The following is a 15,934-nucleotide window of genomic DNA, read 5'->3' on the forward strand; positions in this document are numbered from 1 at the left end:
TATGTTTGGTTTTGTTCTCTGTCTCCCCCTTTTAGACTGTGAGCCCACTGTTGGGTAGGGACTGTCTCTATATGTTGCCAATTTGTACTTCCCAAGCGCTTAGTACAGTGCTCTGCACATAGTAAGCGCTCAATAAATACGATTGATGATGATGATGATGAGCTTAGTACAGCGCTCTGTACACAATAAGCACTTAATAAATACCATTGATTGAGAAACAGTTGATATATGGGAAATTTCTGTGCCTCAGAAACAGTATCTTTCTTTGGACACACACACACACACACACACACACACACAGTCACACACCCAGCTCACACTCTTTATACATAAATACAGTCTGTTTCTAACATGTACACTTCTGCCTCGGTTGAGCAAATAACATGCACAGGCCCCAAAGGACACACACGCACACAATTCACACTCACCCAGAGCTGAGTACACACAGATGGATCTCCATAAACAAATGTCTCTCTCACGCTCATCAGTATCTACACACACACACACACACACACACACACACACAATTCTGTTTCTAACCACAAGCTCCATTTCACCAGTGTCCTCATTCATTCATTGAAAGAGCCCAGGCTTGGGAGTCAGAGATCATGGATTCTAATCCGCCGCTAATCCGTCAGCTGTGTGACTTTGGGCAAGTCACTTCACTTCTCCGTGCCTCAGTTACCTCATCTGTAAAATGGGAATGAAGACTGTGAGCCCCATGTGGGACAACCTAATCACCTTGTATCTTCCCCAGCGCTTAGAACAGTGCTTTTCACATAGTAAGTGCTTAACAAATGCCATTATTATTATTAAATCGTATTTATTGAGCGTTTATTGTGTGCAGAGCACTGTACTAAGCGCTTGGGAAGTGCATCCTGTGTCTATAGGCATCCCAACCTCCTCAAACACCAGAATCACATCCTCATGCTGTTTTTTGCCCATCAACATAATAATAAAGATGACGGTATTTGTTAAGTGCTTACTATGTGCCAGGCACTGTACTAAGCTCTGGGGTAGATACACTCCCTCTCATTCATCTCTTGCATGGGCTTTTGTGTGTAGTCTTCCAAGTCTGGCACACATGCCCTCAAGAATCATGTGATTCTGCTATCTCTTTCGGGCCCAAACAGTGCTAGGGAATTTGGAAACGTTTATCTGGACAGCCCGCTGTCGGAAGAAATCATAGTGCCTGTTCCAGGGGCACAGACTCTACCATGGGTTTTCCATTGGCAGGTGTTCTGGTTTCCTTGGGGCGGGGGGTGGGCACAGCCCCACATGCCTTATTACTCTATTTATTTACTTTACTTGTACGTATTTACTATTCTATTTATTTTATTTTGTTAATATGTTTCGTTTTGTTGTCTGTCTCCCCCTTCTAGACTGTGAGCCCACTGTTGGGTAGGGACCGTCTCTGTCTCTTGCCAACTTCCCAAGTGCTTAGTACAGTGCTCTGCACACAGTAAGCTCTCAATAAATGCGAATGAATGAATGAATCAGGAACACCACGTGTTTTAGATACCTGTCTTTCTCCCAGCTGGACCCCTCTCCCATCTATCAACTGTTTAATTTCTGTCCTTATCGGTGGGAATAATAATTATTATTATGGTATTTGATAAGTGCTTACCACGTGCTAAGAACTGTTCTAAGATAAATCAGGTTGTCCCATGTGGGGCTCACAGTCTTACATGGCTCAGTGGAAAGAGCCTAGGCTTGGGAGTCAGAGGTCATGGGTTCTAATACTACTCCACCACTTGTCTGCTGTGTGACTTTGGGCAAGTCATGTAACTTCTCTGTACCTCAGTTACCTCATCTGTAAAATGGGGATTAAGACTGTAAGACCCACATGGTACAACCTAATAACCTTATATCCCCCTCCAAGAGCTTAGAATAGTGCTTTGCACATAGTAAGCACTTTACAAATGCCATCATTATAATTATTCCCTTGGAGAGCTTAGAATAGTGCTTTGCACATAGTAAGCACTTTACAAATGCCATCATTATTATTATTCCCTTGGAGAGCTTAGAATAGTGCTTTGCACATGGTAAGTGCTTAACAAATGCCATCATTATTATTATTAATACCCATTTTACAGATGAGGTAATTGAGGTGCAGAGAAGTTAAGTGGCTTGCCCAAGATCACACAGCAGATATATGGCGGAGCTGGGATTAGAACCCACGTTTTCTGACCCCCAAGCCTCTTTCCACTAAACCACGCTGCTTCTCTTTGGGAGACTAGCCACCACCTCCCTCCAACCCCCCGTATTCCAGCCTCTTCCATACTCCTGGGCACCAAACCAAACTCCATGACCTTGGTCGGGTCCTTTCTCCCTCTTTCGGAGCCTCAGTTTCCCGGCTACAGCCCCCTCCCACCGCAAGAGACAAGGGAGAGGGAAGGCGCTCCCGGCACGGAGGCTGGGAAGGTTGGAGCGGAGAGAGTTGAGCAGTGAGGGAGGAGGAGGAGGAAGCGATGTCAGTGTGGATATCCTTGTCATTGTTATCTCTAGCTAGAGAGCTATACTCTTCATGTACAGCTCTGCACACAGACACCCCTCATATACCCACGCAGTTCTTGCTACACACAAACACACCTGGCTGGGTGTCACATGATCACACACGCCTTCCAGCCGGGGGCAAGAGGATCATGAATCCCAGAGCGTGACTCCGTGCTATAATAATAGTCATAATAGCATTTGTTAAGCACTTACTATGTGCAGAGCACTGTTCTAAGCGCTGGGGGGATACAAGGTGATCAGGTTGTCCCACGTGGGGCTCACAGTCTTAATCCCCATTTTACAGACGAGGTAACTGAGGCTCAGAGAAGTTAACTGACTTGCCCCAGGTCACACAGCAGACATGTGGAAGAGTCGGAATTCGAACCCATGACCTCTGACTCCAAAGCCCGTGCTCTTTCCACTGAGCCATGCTGCTTCTCTATAAGGTGATTCCAAGCTGTAGGGCCCCTTGGGAGGCGGAGGGCTGGGTCAGGACACTTTGGCATCTATAGCTTGACTCCTAGTTATTCATTCAATCATATTTATTGAGCGCTTACTGTATGCAGAGCACTGTACAAAGCACTTGGGAAGTACAAGTTGGCAACATATAGAGACGGTCCCTGCCCAACGATGGGCTCACAGTCTAGAAGGGGGAGACAGACAACAAAACAAAACATGTGGACAGGTGTCAAGTCATCAGAATAAATAGAAATAAAGCTAGTTGCACATCATTAACAAAATAGAATAGTAAATATGTACAAGACTACATAACTACATATGTAGTTATGACAGTGAGACGATGTGTGTCTTGGTGGAAGGAGCCTGGGAGCCAGAGGACCTTGGTTCTCATCCTAGCTCTACCGTTTGCTTGCTGTATGAGCTTGGGCAAGTCATTTCACCACGCCTCAGTTTCCTCATCTGTAAAACAGGGATTCGAGGCCTGCTCTCCTCAGACCGGAACCTCGTGTGGACCAGGGACTGTGTCTGACCTGATTATCACCCATCCACCTCAGGGTTTAGTACAGTGCTTGGCACATAGTAAGCACTTAGTACCACAATTTAACCCTTTCCCAACACCTGTCCTTTGCTCAATGACATTTGAGAGAAGAACATTGTACCAGGTGCTTGGGAAAGTACAATAGGTAGTGTTGCTAGACACCAATGCCCTGAGTCATCTACACGCGCTGCCTCGAATTCCTCAATGCCAACTCTCTCCTCGACCCCCTCCAATCTGGCTTCTGTCCCCTACATTCCACGGAAACTGCCCTCTCAAAGGTCACCGATGACCTCCTGCTTGCCAAATCCAACGGCTCTGACTCTCTTCCAATCCTCCTCGACCTCTCAGCTGCCTTGGACACTGTGGACCACCCCCTTCTCCTCAACACGCTATCCAAACTTGGCTTCACAGACTCTGTCCTCTCCTGGCTCCCCTCATCTCTCCAGCCGTTCATTCTCAGTCTCTTTTGCGGGCTCCTCCTCTCCCTCCCATCCCCTTACTGTAAGGGTTCCTCAAGGGTCAGTTCTCAGTCCCCTTCTGTTCTCTATCTACACTCACTCCCTTGGTGAACTCATTGGCTCCCACGGCTTCAACTATCATCTCTACGCTGATGACACCCAAATCTACATCTCTGCCCCTGCTCTCTCTCCCTCCCCCCAGGCTTGCATCTCCTCCTGCTTTCAGGACATCTCCATCTGGATGTCTGCCCACCATCTAAAACTCAACATGTCCAAGACTGAACTCCTTATCTTCCCTCCCAAACCCTGCCCTCTCCCTGACTTTCCCATTACTGTTGATGGCACTACCATCCTTCCCGTTTCACAAGCCCACAACCTTGGTGTCATTCTCGACTCCGCTCTCTCATTCACCCCTCAAATCCAATCCATCACCAAAACCTGCTGGTCTCACCTACACAACATTGCCAAGATCCGCCCTTTCCTCTCCATCCAAACCGCTACCCTGCTCGTTCAATCTCTCATCCTATCCCGACTGGATTACTGCATCAGCCTCCTCTCCGATTTCCCATCCTCCTGTCTCTCCCCACTTCAACCCATACTTCACGCCGCTGCTCGGATCGTCTTTGTGCAGAAATGCTCTGGGCATGTTACTCCCCTCCTCAAAAATCTCCAGTGGCTACCAATCAACCTACGCATCAGGAAAAAAGTCCTCACCCTCGGCTTCAAGGCTGTCCATCATCTTGCCCCCTCCTACCTCACCTCCCTTCTCTCCTTCTCCAGCCCAGCCTGCACCCTCCGCTCCTCTGCCACTAATCTCCTCACCGTGCCTCGTTCTCACCTGTCCCGCCATCCACCCCTGGCCCACGTCCTCCCCCTGGCCTGGAATGCCCTCCCTCCGCACATCCGCCAAGCTAGCTCTCTTCCTCCCTTCAAAGCCCTACTGAGAGCTCACCTCCTCCAGGAGGCCTTCTCAGACTGAGCCCTCTCCTTCCTCTCCCCCTCCTCCCCTTCCCCACCTTACCTCCTTCCCCTCCCCATCCCCCCCACCTTACCTCCTTCCCCTCCCCACAGCACGTGTGTATATGTATATATGTTTGTATGTCTTATTACTCTATTTTATTTGTACATATTTATTCTATTTATTTTATCCTGTTAGTGTGTTTTGTTTTGCTGTCTGTCTCCCCCTTCTAGCCTGTGAGCCCTCTGTTGGGTAGGGACCGTCTCTATACGTTGCCAACTTGTACTTCCCAATTGCTTAGTACAGTGCTCTGCACACAGTAAGCGCTCAATAAATACAACTGAATGAATGAATATTGAGAGCTCACCTCCTCCAGGAGGCCTTCCCAGACTGAGCCCCCTTTTTCTTCTCCTCTTCCCCATCCCTCCCACCCTACCTCCATCCCCTCCCCACAGCGCTTGTATATATTTGTACAGATTTATTACTCTATTTTACTTGTACATATTTACTATTCTATTTATTTTGTTAATGATGTGCATACAACTTTAATTCTATTTGTTCTGATGATTTTGACACCTGTCTACATGTTTTGTTTTGTTGTCTTGTCTCCCCCTTCTAGACTGTGAGCCAGTTGTTGGGTAGGGACCATCTCTATATGTTACTGACTTGTACTTCCCAAGCACTTGGTACAGTGCTCTGCACAAAGTAAGCGCTCAATAAATCAATTGAATGAATGAATGAATGAACCAGTACCTGCCCTCAATAATAATGATAATGGCATTTATTAAGCACTTACTATGTGCAAAGCACTGTTCTAAGCGCTGGGAGCTTGCAGTCTAGGAGGGCAGACAGGCATTAAAATAAATTGCATCTCGGGGAAGCAGTAGAGTTTAAGGATATACCACGGTCACTATTTCTTGGGTATGTCGGGGTGGTGACAGAGCGCAGGCCTGGGAGCCAGAAGGTCCTGATCCCAGCTCTGCCACTTGTCTGCTGTGTGACCTTGGACAAGTCATTTCACTTCTCTGGGCCTCAGTTACCTCATCTGTAAAATGGGACTGAGAGTGTGAGCCCCATGTGGGACAAGGACTGCATCTGACTTGATTAATTTTATCTACCCCAGTATTTAGAACAGTGCTTAGCACATAGTAAGGGCTTAACAAGTACTATTATTATTATTACTATTATTAGAGTAGGCTGAAAGAGCATTTCCCCTCCCTTCTCATGAACGCTCTTCAGTCAGTCGATCGTATTTACTGAGAGCATACTGTGTGCAGAGCACTGCATTAAGCACTTGAGGGAGTAGGGAAGCAGCATGGCTCAGTGGAAAGAGCCCGGGCTTTGAAGTCAGAGGTTGTGGGTTCTAATCCCGGCTCCGCCAACTATCAGCTGTGTGGCTTTGGGCAAGTCACTTCACTTCTCTGGGCCTCAGTTCCCTCATCTGGAAAATGGGGATTAAGACGGTGAGCACCCCCGCGGGACAACCTGATCACCTTGTAACCTCCCCAGTGCTTAGAACAGTACTTTGCACATAGTAAGCACTTAATAAATCCTATCATTATTATTATTATTATTGCAACAGTATAACACATATTCCCTGCCCACAACAAACTTATAGTCTAGAGAACGCTTCCCCCCAGGGAGGTGGGAAGGGGAGAACTTGGGGGTGAAGAGAGCAATAGCATCCTGAATTCTTCCCCTTGGACTCATCCTGCAACTTCCCCCCCCACACACACCCCCAGTCCTAGTCTCATGCAATAATAATAATAATGATGGCATTTATTAAGCGCTTACTATGTGCAAAGAACTGTTCTAAGCGCTGGGGAGGTTACAAGGTGATCAGGTTGTCCCACAGGGAGCTCACAGTCTTAATCCCCATTTTACAGATGAGGTAACTGAGGCCCAGAGAAGTTAAGTGACTTGCCCAAAGTCACACAGCCGACAATTGGCAGATCTGGGATTTGAACCCATGACCTCTGACTCCAAAGCCCATGCTCTTTCCACTAAGCCACACTGCTTCGCTGAAGGCCCATCTCCTCCATGAGACCTTCCCAGCCATGCCCCACTTTTCCTCATCTCCCATTCCCTTTTGCATCACCCTGATTTGCTCCCTTTGCTCTCCCCCTTCCCAGCCCCACAGCACTTATCATCATCATCAATCGTATTTATTGAGCACTTACTGTGTGCAGAGCACTGTACTAAGCGCTTGGGAAGTACAAGTTGGCAACATACAGAGACAGTCCCTACCCAACAGTGGGCTCACTGTATATATCTGTCATTTTATTTATTTGTATTGATGTCTGTTTATTTGTATTGGTCTGTCTTCTCCCCCCAGACTGTGAGCAGGGATTATCAGTCTTTATTGCGGCCTTGTACTTTCATTCAATCATATTTATTGAGCACTTACTGTGTGCAGAGCACTGTACTAAGCACTTGGGATGTACAAGTTGGCAACATGTAGAGACGGTCCCTACCCAACAACGGGCTTTCCTAAGAGCTTAGTACAGTGCTCTGCATACAGTAAGCACTTAATACAATCGAATAAATGAATGAATGAGAGGGGCTGAACCCCAGGGAAGGTCACCTGTGGAAATTGTCGTTGTTAATAATTAATAATAATAGTATTTGTTAAGTGCTTACTACGTGCCGAGCACTGCTCTTAGCACTGGAGTAGACACAAGGTAATCTGATCATTCCATGTGGGGCTCACAGTCTTCATCCCCATTTTAGAGATGAGGCAACTGAGGCACAGAGAAGTTAAGTGGTGGGATTAGAACCCACGACCTCTGACTCCCAAGCCCGTGCTCTTTCCACTACGCCATGCTTCCTCTCAGTAATGCGACCTTGTCCTGTCCCTGAAGGGGAAGTAAGGGACCTTTTTCCCCCCTTAAATGGTATTTGTTTAGTGCTTACTATATGCCAGGCACTGTACTAAGCGCTGGGGTAGTTACAAGCTCATCGGGTCGGACACAGTCAGTGTCCCACGTGGGACTCACCCTTTCAATCCCCGTTTTGCAGATGAGGCACAGAGAAATTAAGCAATTTGCCCAAAGTCACACAGCAGACCAGGGGTGGAACTGGGGTTAGATCCCAGGTCCTCAGCCTCCCAAGCCCAAATTCTTTCCACTAGGCCATGCTACTTTTCCCCTGTAACCCTTATTGCTAGGTCCCAACTAGCCCTCGGGCTGGCTGTGTGACATTCAATAAACTACTTAACCTCTCTGTGCCTGTTTCCCAGCTAGTAAACCAGAGACCCTCTAAAACACAGTCTACAAACCCTTTAGACTGTGGGCAGGGAATGTGTTTGTTGACTGCTATATTGTACTCTTCCAAGAGATTTGTACAGTGTTTTGCATTCAATCATATTTATTGAGGCTTACTGTGTGCAGAGCACTGTGCTAAGCGCTTGGGAACTATGTGACATTCAATAAGCTACTTAACCTCTCTGTGCCTATTTCCCAGCTAATAAACCAGAGACCCTCTAGAACACAGTCTACAAACCCTTTAGACTGTGGGCAGGGAATGTATTTGTTGACTGCTATATCGTACTCTTCCAAGAGATTTGTACAGCGTTTTGCACTCAATCGTATTTATTGAGCGCTTACTGTGTGCAAAGCACTGTGCTAAGCGCTTGGGAAGTACTAGTTAGCAACATATAGAGACGGTCCCTACCCAACAACGGGCTCACAGTCTAGAAGATTGAATGAATGAATGAGATGAATAAATCCCTTCTCCCCGCTACCTATTCATTCAATTGTACTTACTGAGCGCTTACTATGTGCAAATCACTGTACTAAGCGTTCGGGAGAGTACAGTATAACAACAGGCACATCCCTGCCCACAAAGAGCTCACAGTATAGAGGGGAAGAAAATCTCTGCATTCCAGGAACAGGATTTCAATGATCTGAAACACACTGCGTTGTCGCCTCTATGTTTCTAGGTATCATTATAGACACAGCCACCCTTCCAATAGACAGAGACAAACAGCTACACACAGGGGCAGATTCACAGTTTGCAGAACACCTGAACTCCTGGGAGAAAAGGTGTGAAGGTGTCAAATCATCTGAATATTCATAGCCCTGAGTAGAGACACACCACCTTCACAGCCATCCCACCACCAGTAACTGCCACACAGCATGGGTTTTCATCCCGCACAGACACACGCAGTTCCGTAGGCTGCCTTAATAATAATAATAATGGCATTTATTAAGCGCTTACTATGTGCAGAGCACTGTTCTAAGCCCTAGGGAGGTTACAAGGTGATCAGGTTGTCCCACTTGGGGCTCACAGTCTTCATCCCCATTTTACAGATGAGGTCACCGAGGCACAGAGAAGTGAAGCGACTTGCCCAAAGTCACACAGTTGACAATTGGCGGAGCCGGGATTTGAACCCACGACCTCTGATTCCAAAGCCTGTGCTCTTTCCACTGAGCCACGCTGGTAAATATCAAGTTAAGCAGATGGGACACAGTCCCTGTCCCACATGAGGCCCCCAATCAAAGAGAGGAGAACAGGTTTTGAACCCCCATTTGAATCTCTTGCGTACACACATGTCCCAGAACCGGTTTTGTGTCAATCAATCAATCGTATTTATTGAGCGCTTACTTTGTGCAGAGCACTGTACTAAGCGCTTGGGAAGTACAAGTTGGCAACATATAGAGACAGTCCCTACCCAACAGTCGGCTCACAGTCTAAAAGGGGGAGACAGAGAACAAAACCAAACATACTAACAAAATAAAATAAATAGAATAGATATGTACAAGTAAAATAAATAAATAAATAAATAGAGTAACAAATATGTACAAACATACATACATATATACAGGTGCTGTGGGGAAGGGAAGGAGGTAAGATGGGGGGATGGAGAGGGGGACGACGGGGAGAGGAAGGAAGGGGCTCTGTCTGGGAAGGCCTCCTGGAGGAGATGAGCTCAGTAGGGCCTTGAAGGGAGGAAGAGAGCTAGCTTGGCGGATGGGCAGAAGGAGGGCATTCCAGGCCCGTGGGATGACATGGGCCGGGAGTCGATGGTGGAACAGGCGAGAACGAGGTACGGGGAGGAGATCAGCGGTGGAGGAGCGGAGGGTGTGGGCTGGGCTGTAGAAGGAGAGAAGGGAGGTGAGGTAGGAGGGGGCGAGGGGATGGACAGCCTTGAAGCCCAGGGTGAGGAGTGTCCTTATCCAGACAACCTTTCCCTACCCTACTCACAAACAAACGTGTGTGTAGCTGAGCCCCACTCAAGGTAAGCACCCAGGCATCTCATACCTGCACAGAAAGGAACCTGCAGTCACGGAGAACAAAGCCCTGGGACCCCCCCAAACTGGAGCCCACTCCAAGAGTCCACAGTGTTGGAGGGGTTTCTGGGCTTCTTCTCCATCCAACCCTGACACCAGCCTGCCACAAGGCCAATCCTCTCTCCCGCCCGGCCACGTTTCCCTTGCCAAAGTGTTGCATCTCCTACAGCAGCGTCCCCCCCAACTTCGGAGCGAGTCCCCCCTCCCTGACACCTGCTGAAGAAGTTCCCCTTTCCCTCCAGCCCTCAAAAATGCTCCCACTTCCTCCGTCCGCTGCCCCTCACGCCCCACCAAAACAGTCCACCTCCCAGCTGGAAGCTTCTAACCCCCTTCCACACGCCAATAATAATAATAATAATAATAATAATAATAATAATAGCATTTACTAAGCGCTTACTATGTGCAAAGCACTGTTCTAAGCGCTGGGGAGGATACAAAGTGATCAGGTTGTCCCATGCCAATCTCCCCACCAAAATAGTCCACCTACCAGGAAGCTTCTAACCCCCTCCCCCACCCCACCTTCTAGACTGTGAGCCCACTGTTGGGTAGGGACCGTCCCTCTATATTGCCAACTTGTACTTCCCAAGCGCTTAGTACAGTGCCCTGCACAGAGTAAGCGCTCAATAAATCCGATTGAATGAATGAATGAATCTCCCCACCAAAATAGTCCACCTCCCAGCTGGAAACCTCTACCCTCTCCTACCTCAATCTCCCCACCAAAATAGTCCATTTCCCAGCTAGGAGCCTCATCGTCCCCCCTCCCCGAGAAGCAGCGTGGCTCAGTGGAAAGAGCACGGGCTTTGGAGTCAGAGGTCATGGGTTCGAATCCCAGCTCCACGAATTGTCAGCTGTGTGACTTTGGGCAAGTCACTTCACTTCTCTGGGCCTCAGTTACCTCATCTGTAAAATGGGGATTAAGACTGTGAGTCCCCCATGGGACAACCCTGATCACCTTGTAGCCTTCCCAGCACTTAGAACAGTGCTTTGCACAGAGTAAGCACTTTAATAAATGCCATTATTATTATTATTATTATTGTTATTATTATTACACACACAAAAAAAAAAAACAACAAACATACGCAACCCAAGATAGTCCAGCTCCCTGCTAGAAACTTCTGGCTCCTCCCACCTCAACCTCCCCCTCTCCCGCAACCCACCACTTCAATCTCCCCATCAAAATAGTCCTCCTCCCAGATAGGAGCCTCTAACCTCCCCTGGCCTTTCCCCTAATGCCCCCCACCTCAATGTTCAGTTCAAAATCATCATCATCAATCATATTTATTGAGTGCTTACTGTGTGCAGAGCCCTGTACTAAGCGCTTGGGAAGTACAAGTTGGCAACATATAGAGACAGTCCCTACCCAGCAGTGGGCTCACAGTCTAAAAGGGGGAGACAGAGAACAAAACCAAACATACTAACAAAATAAAATAAATAGAATAGATATGTACAAGTAAAATAAATAGAGTAATAAATATGTACAAACATATATACATATATACAGGTGCTGTGGGGAAGGGAAGGAGGTAAAATGGGGGGGGTGGAGAGGGGGACGAGGGGAAGAGGAAGGAAGGGGCTCAGTCTGGGAAGGCCTCCTGGAGGAGGTGAGCTCTCAGTAGGGCCTTGAAGGGAGGAAGAGAGCTAGCTTGGCGGAGGGGCAGAGGGAGGGCATTCCAGGCCCGGGAGATGACGTGGGCCAGGAGTAGCCTACCTCCTGGCCGGAAGCATCTCCCTGACCTCCGTCTCCCTGGAAAAATAGCCCACCTCCCAAATAGGAGCCTCTAATTCCCCCACCTCAATCTCACACCAAAATATGACCGTTCTGCATGACCGGGCTCTCAGACCGCCCTCCGTCCCACCCCCTCGCAACTCCCCCTTTCAAAGCAGCATGGCCTAGTGGATAGACTGTGTGGCCTGGGAGCCATAAGGAACTGAGTTCTAATCCCTGCTCCACCACTTCTCTGCCGTGTGACCTTGGGCAAATCACTCGATTTCTCTGTGACTCACCTGAAAGACCGGGATTAAGACTGAGAGCCCCATGTGGAGCACAGATTGCGAACCACCTGCTTAGCCTGTACCTACCCCAGTGCCTAGTACAATGCCTGGCACGTACTAAGTGCTTAACATATGCCATTTTTTTAAAAAAATTAACCCTCCCCCCTCCAAAAAAAGCAACAACTTTCTCTTCCCCAGCCGTCAATCCCTAATGGCAAGACTCTCTGTCCCCTTCCCAAGGGCCAATTTCCTGCTTATGGGGACGCAGGGCGCACTAGAGAAGCAGCGTGGCTTAGTGGACAGAGCACGGGCTTGGAAATTAGAGGTCATGGGTTCTAATCCCGGCTCCGCCGCTTGTCAGCTGTGTGACTTTGGGCAAGTCACTTCACTTCTCTGTGCCTCAGTTACCTCATCTGTAAAATGGGGATGAAGACTGTGAGCCCCACGTGGGACAACCTGATCACCTTGTATCCTCCCCAGCGCTTAGAACAGTGCTTTGCACATAGTAAGGGTTTAACAAATGCCATTATTATTATTATTATTATTCTATTCCCGGCTCCACTGCTTGTCAGCTGTGTGACTTTGGGCAAGTCACTTCACTTCTCTGTGCCTCAGTGACCTCATCTGTAAAATGGGGATGAAGACTGTGAGCCCCACATGGGACAACCAATCACCTTGTATCCATCCTAGCGCTTGGAACAGCGCTTTATAAATATGATATGTACGTGCACACATGCATGCACACGCTTAGAACAGCGCTTTATAAATATGATATGTACGTGCACACACACATGCATGCGCGCGCGCGCACACACACACACACACACACACACACACACACACACACCCCACGAGACTGAAAACTCTTGTGGGCAGGGAATATGTCCGTTTATTGTTAGCACTCCCCCAAGCTCTTAGTACAATGCTAGGCACACGGTAAGCACTCAAATATGATTGACACACACTTCCCACCAAAACCTTCCATCTTTCTGGCATCGATTAGTATAGGTGTGGGCCCACACACACAAGACTGTAAACTCGTTGAGGGCAGGGAATGTGTCTGTTTATTGTATATATGTTTGTACATATTTATTACTCTATTTATTTATTTATTTTACTTGTACATATCTACTCTATTTATTTTACTTTGTTAGTATGTTTGGTTTTGTTCTCTGTCTCCCCCTTTTAGACTGTGAGCCCACTGTTGGGTAGGGACTGTCTCTATATGTTGCCAATTTGTACTTCCCAAGCGCTTAGTACAGTGCTGTGCACATAGTAAGCGCTCAATAAATACGATTGATTGATTGATTGTTAGTACTGCCCCAAGCACTTAGTACAGTCTGCACATAGTAAGCGGTCAAATACGATTGACACACACTTCCCACCAAAACCTTCCACCTTTCTGGCCTCCGTGAGTGTAAGTGCAGGAACACACAGACACACACACGACTGAAAACTAGTATGGAGGGAGTAATAATAATGATGATGGCATTTGTTAAGTGCTTACTATGTCCAAAGCACTGTTCTAAGCGCTGAGGGGGTACAAGGTGATCAGGTTGTCCCACAGGGGGCTCACAGTCTTAATCCCCATTTTACAGATGAGGTGACTGAGGCCCAGAGAAGTGAAGTGACTTGCTCAAGGCCACACAACAGGCAGGTGGCGGGGCATGGATTCGAACCCATGACCAGGGAATGTGTCTGTTAATTGTTAATACTCTCCCAGACGCTTAGTACAGTGCTCTGCAATCAATCGTATTTATTGAGCGCTTACTGTGTGCAGAGCACTGTACTAAGCGCTTGGGAAGTACAAGTTGGCAACATATAGAGATGGTCCCTATCCAACAGTGGGCTCACAGTCTAGTCTGCACACGGTAAGCGCTCAAATACGATTGACACAAACTTCCCACCGAAACCTCGCACCTTTCTGGCCCTTCGAGGGCACCACCCCGGGAAGGACTCCCCCCCTGCCAGGCCGGAACCCCTAGCCAAGGAGGCCCGGTGGGCATGGGGTAGGGGGGAGAAGAGGACCCCGGCCCCCGGCCCCGGCTCACCTTCGCTGCAGAACTTTCCGCCGAAGCCGGTGTGACTGCAGTCGCAGCTGACCTCTCCGGCCAGCACGGCGCAGAGCCCGCCGTTGGCACAGGGGTTGCGGCTGGCGCAGAGGGGCTCGGCCCCGACCCCGCTGAGGCCCTGGCTGCCCAGCAGGGCCGGCGGCCTCTCGCCCAGCTTGAGGTTGGCCAGCAGGCCGCGGAAGGGTGGCTCGTACTTGACGGTGCTGAGGGTCAGGGCGGAGAGGCGCACGTCCGGGGGGACACCCCCGACGAACAGGTCGCTGCCCACCACCATCTCCCGTCGCTTGGAGCGGACCTCGGCCGCGCGGGCCTCACCGTCCACCGCCAAGGCGGTGCGGCGGGCGTCGCGGGTCAGCAGCACCATGTGCCAGCGGTCGTCGGCCACGTGGGTCTCCGGGTGCAAGGTGGCGGGCTCGGCGCAGGACAGCGTGAACCGCAGGCGGAGTCGCCCGTCCACCAGTAGCAGCTCCAAGAAGTCGCAGTCGCCGCCGTCGTCCAGGTAGAGGAGCAGGGCCCGGCTGGCGTTGGTCCGCAGGCTGAAGCTCAGCTGGCCGCTGCCCGCCGCACCCGTCCAGCCAGCGTAGCGTGCCCACTGGCCCGGTGCCCCGCCGAACTCCAGGCCCCCAGTGCCCACCACCAGGGCGGCCAGGGCCAGCAGACGGCTCCAGGGCGCCATGCCCGACACCGGACCCCTGGACCCCCGGCCCCAGGACCCCCGGCCCCTCGGCCCCCCGGCTTCAGAGCCGCTGGCACATGGGGCTGGGAGTGGGCGACTGCCCCACGGCGCCCTCAGGCTCCGGGCCGCACGAGGGGGGTCACAGAGCCATGGCTGGGGCACCGGGGGCAGCGACCAGGCTCCGGGAGAGGAGAAGGGGGTGCAGGGGAATGCGGCACCCCTTTCCCAGGATCCGCGCTGGGCCTGGCGGCGGACAACCAGGGGATGTCTTCTCTCCGGCCAGCAGCCTGGGGAAACAGAGACAGAGAGATACAGTCAGAGACAGAGACACACAAGAGAGAGTCAGAGACAGAGACACAGAGAGCAAGTGACAGAGACAGAGCAGAGAGAGGCAGAGAGAGACAGAGACAGAGAGAGACAAGAGAGAGTCACAGAGAGTGTCAGGGAGAGTCACAGAATCACAGAAAGAGTCAGAGAGAGAGAGAAACAGAGAGACACACAGAGGTGCAGAAAGACACAGAAAGACAGAGTGAGTGAAAGAGACAGAACAGAGAGAGAGACACGAGGGAGTCACAGAGAGTCACAAAGAGTGCCCAGGAGAGTCACACAGGGAGAATCACAGAGACAGAGGCAGAGAGAGACAGAGGCAGAGAGGCAGAGAGGCAGAGAGGGAGAGAGGCAGAGAGGGAGAGAGGCAGAGAGGGAGAGAGGCAGAGAGGCAGAGAGGCAGAGGGAGAGAGGCAGGAGGGAGAGAGGCAGAGAGGGAGAGAGGGAGACAGAAAGAGAGAGAGACATAAAGAGAGACAAAGAAACAGAGACAGAAAGAGACAGGGAGAGTCAGAGACAGAGAATCAGAAAGAGACACACGAGAGAGAATCAGTCAAAGAATCACAGAGAGTTAGAGAGAAATGGAGAAAGACAGAGATGCAGAGAGACACAGACACAGAGAGTTACAGAGAGAGAGAGAGACAGTCAGAGCGAGTCAGAGACAGAG

At 49.7% G+C, this 15,934-nt stretch overlaps 1 protein-coding gene across 6 annotated transcripts in view; it reads right to left on the reverse strand.

The window, feature by feature from the left end:
• NRXN2 (neurexin 2) overlaps window positions 1-14,940 on the reverse strand; it is a 221,523-nt gene extending 206,583 nt beyond the window's left edge. For all 6 annotated transcript variants that reach the window (XM_038764062.1, XM_038764060.1, XM_038764058.1 and 3 more), the window contains exon 1: window positions 14,244-14,940. In XM_038764062.1, the coding sequence (XP_038619990.1) occupies window positions 14,244-14,940 (697 nt within the window). The remainder of the gene's footprint in view (window positions 1-14,243) is intronic.
• Window positions 14,941-15,934: the final 994 nt, after the last annotated feature.

This window comes from Tachyglossus aculeatus, chromosome 22, assembly GCF_015852505.1.
Source record: "Tachyglossus aculeatus isolate mTacAcu1 chromosome 22, mTacAcu1.pri, whole genome shotgun sequence".
NCBI classification, from domain to species: domain Eukaryota; kingdom Metazoa; phylum Chordata; class Mammalia; order Monotremata; family Tachyglossidae; genus Tachyglossus; species Tachyglossus aculeatus.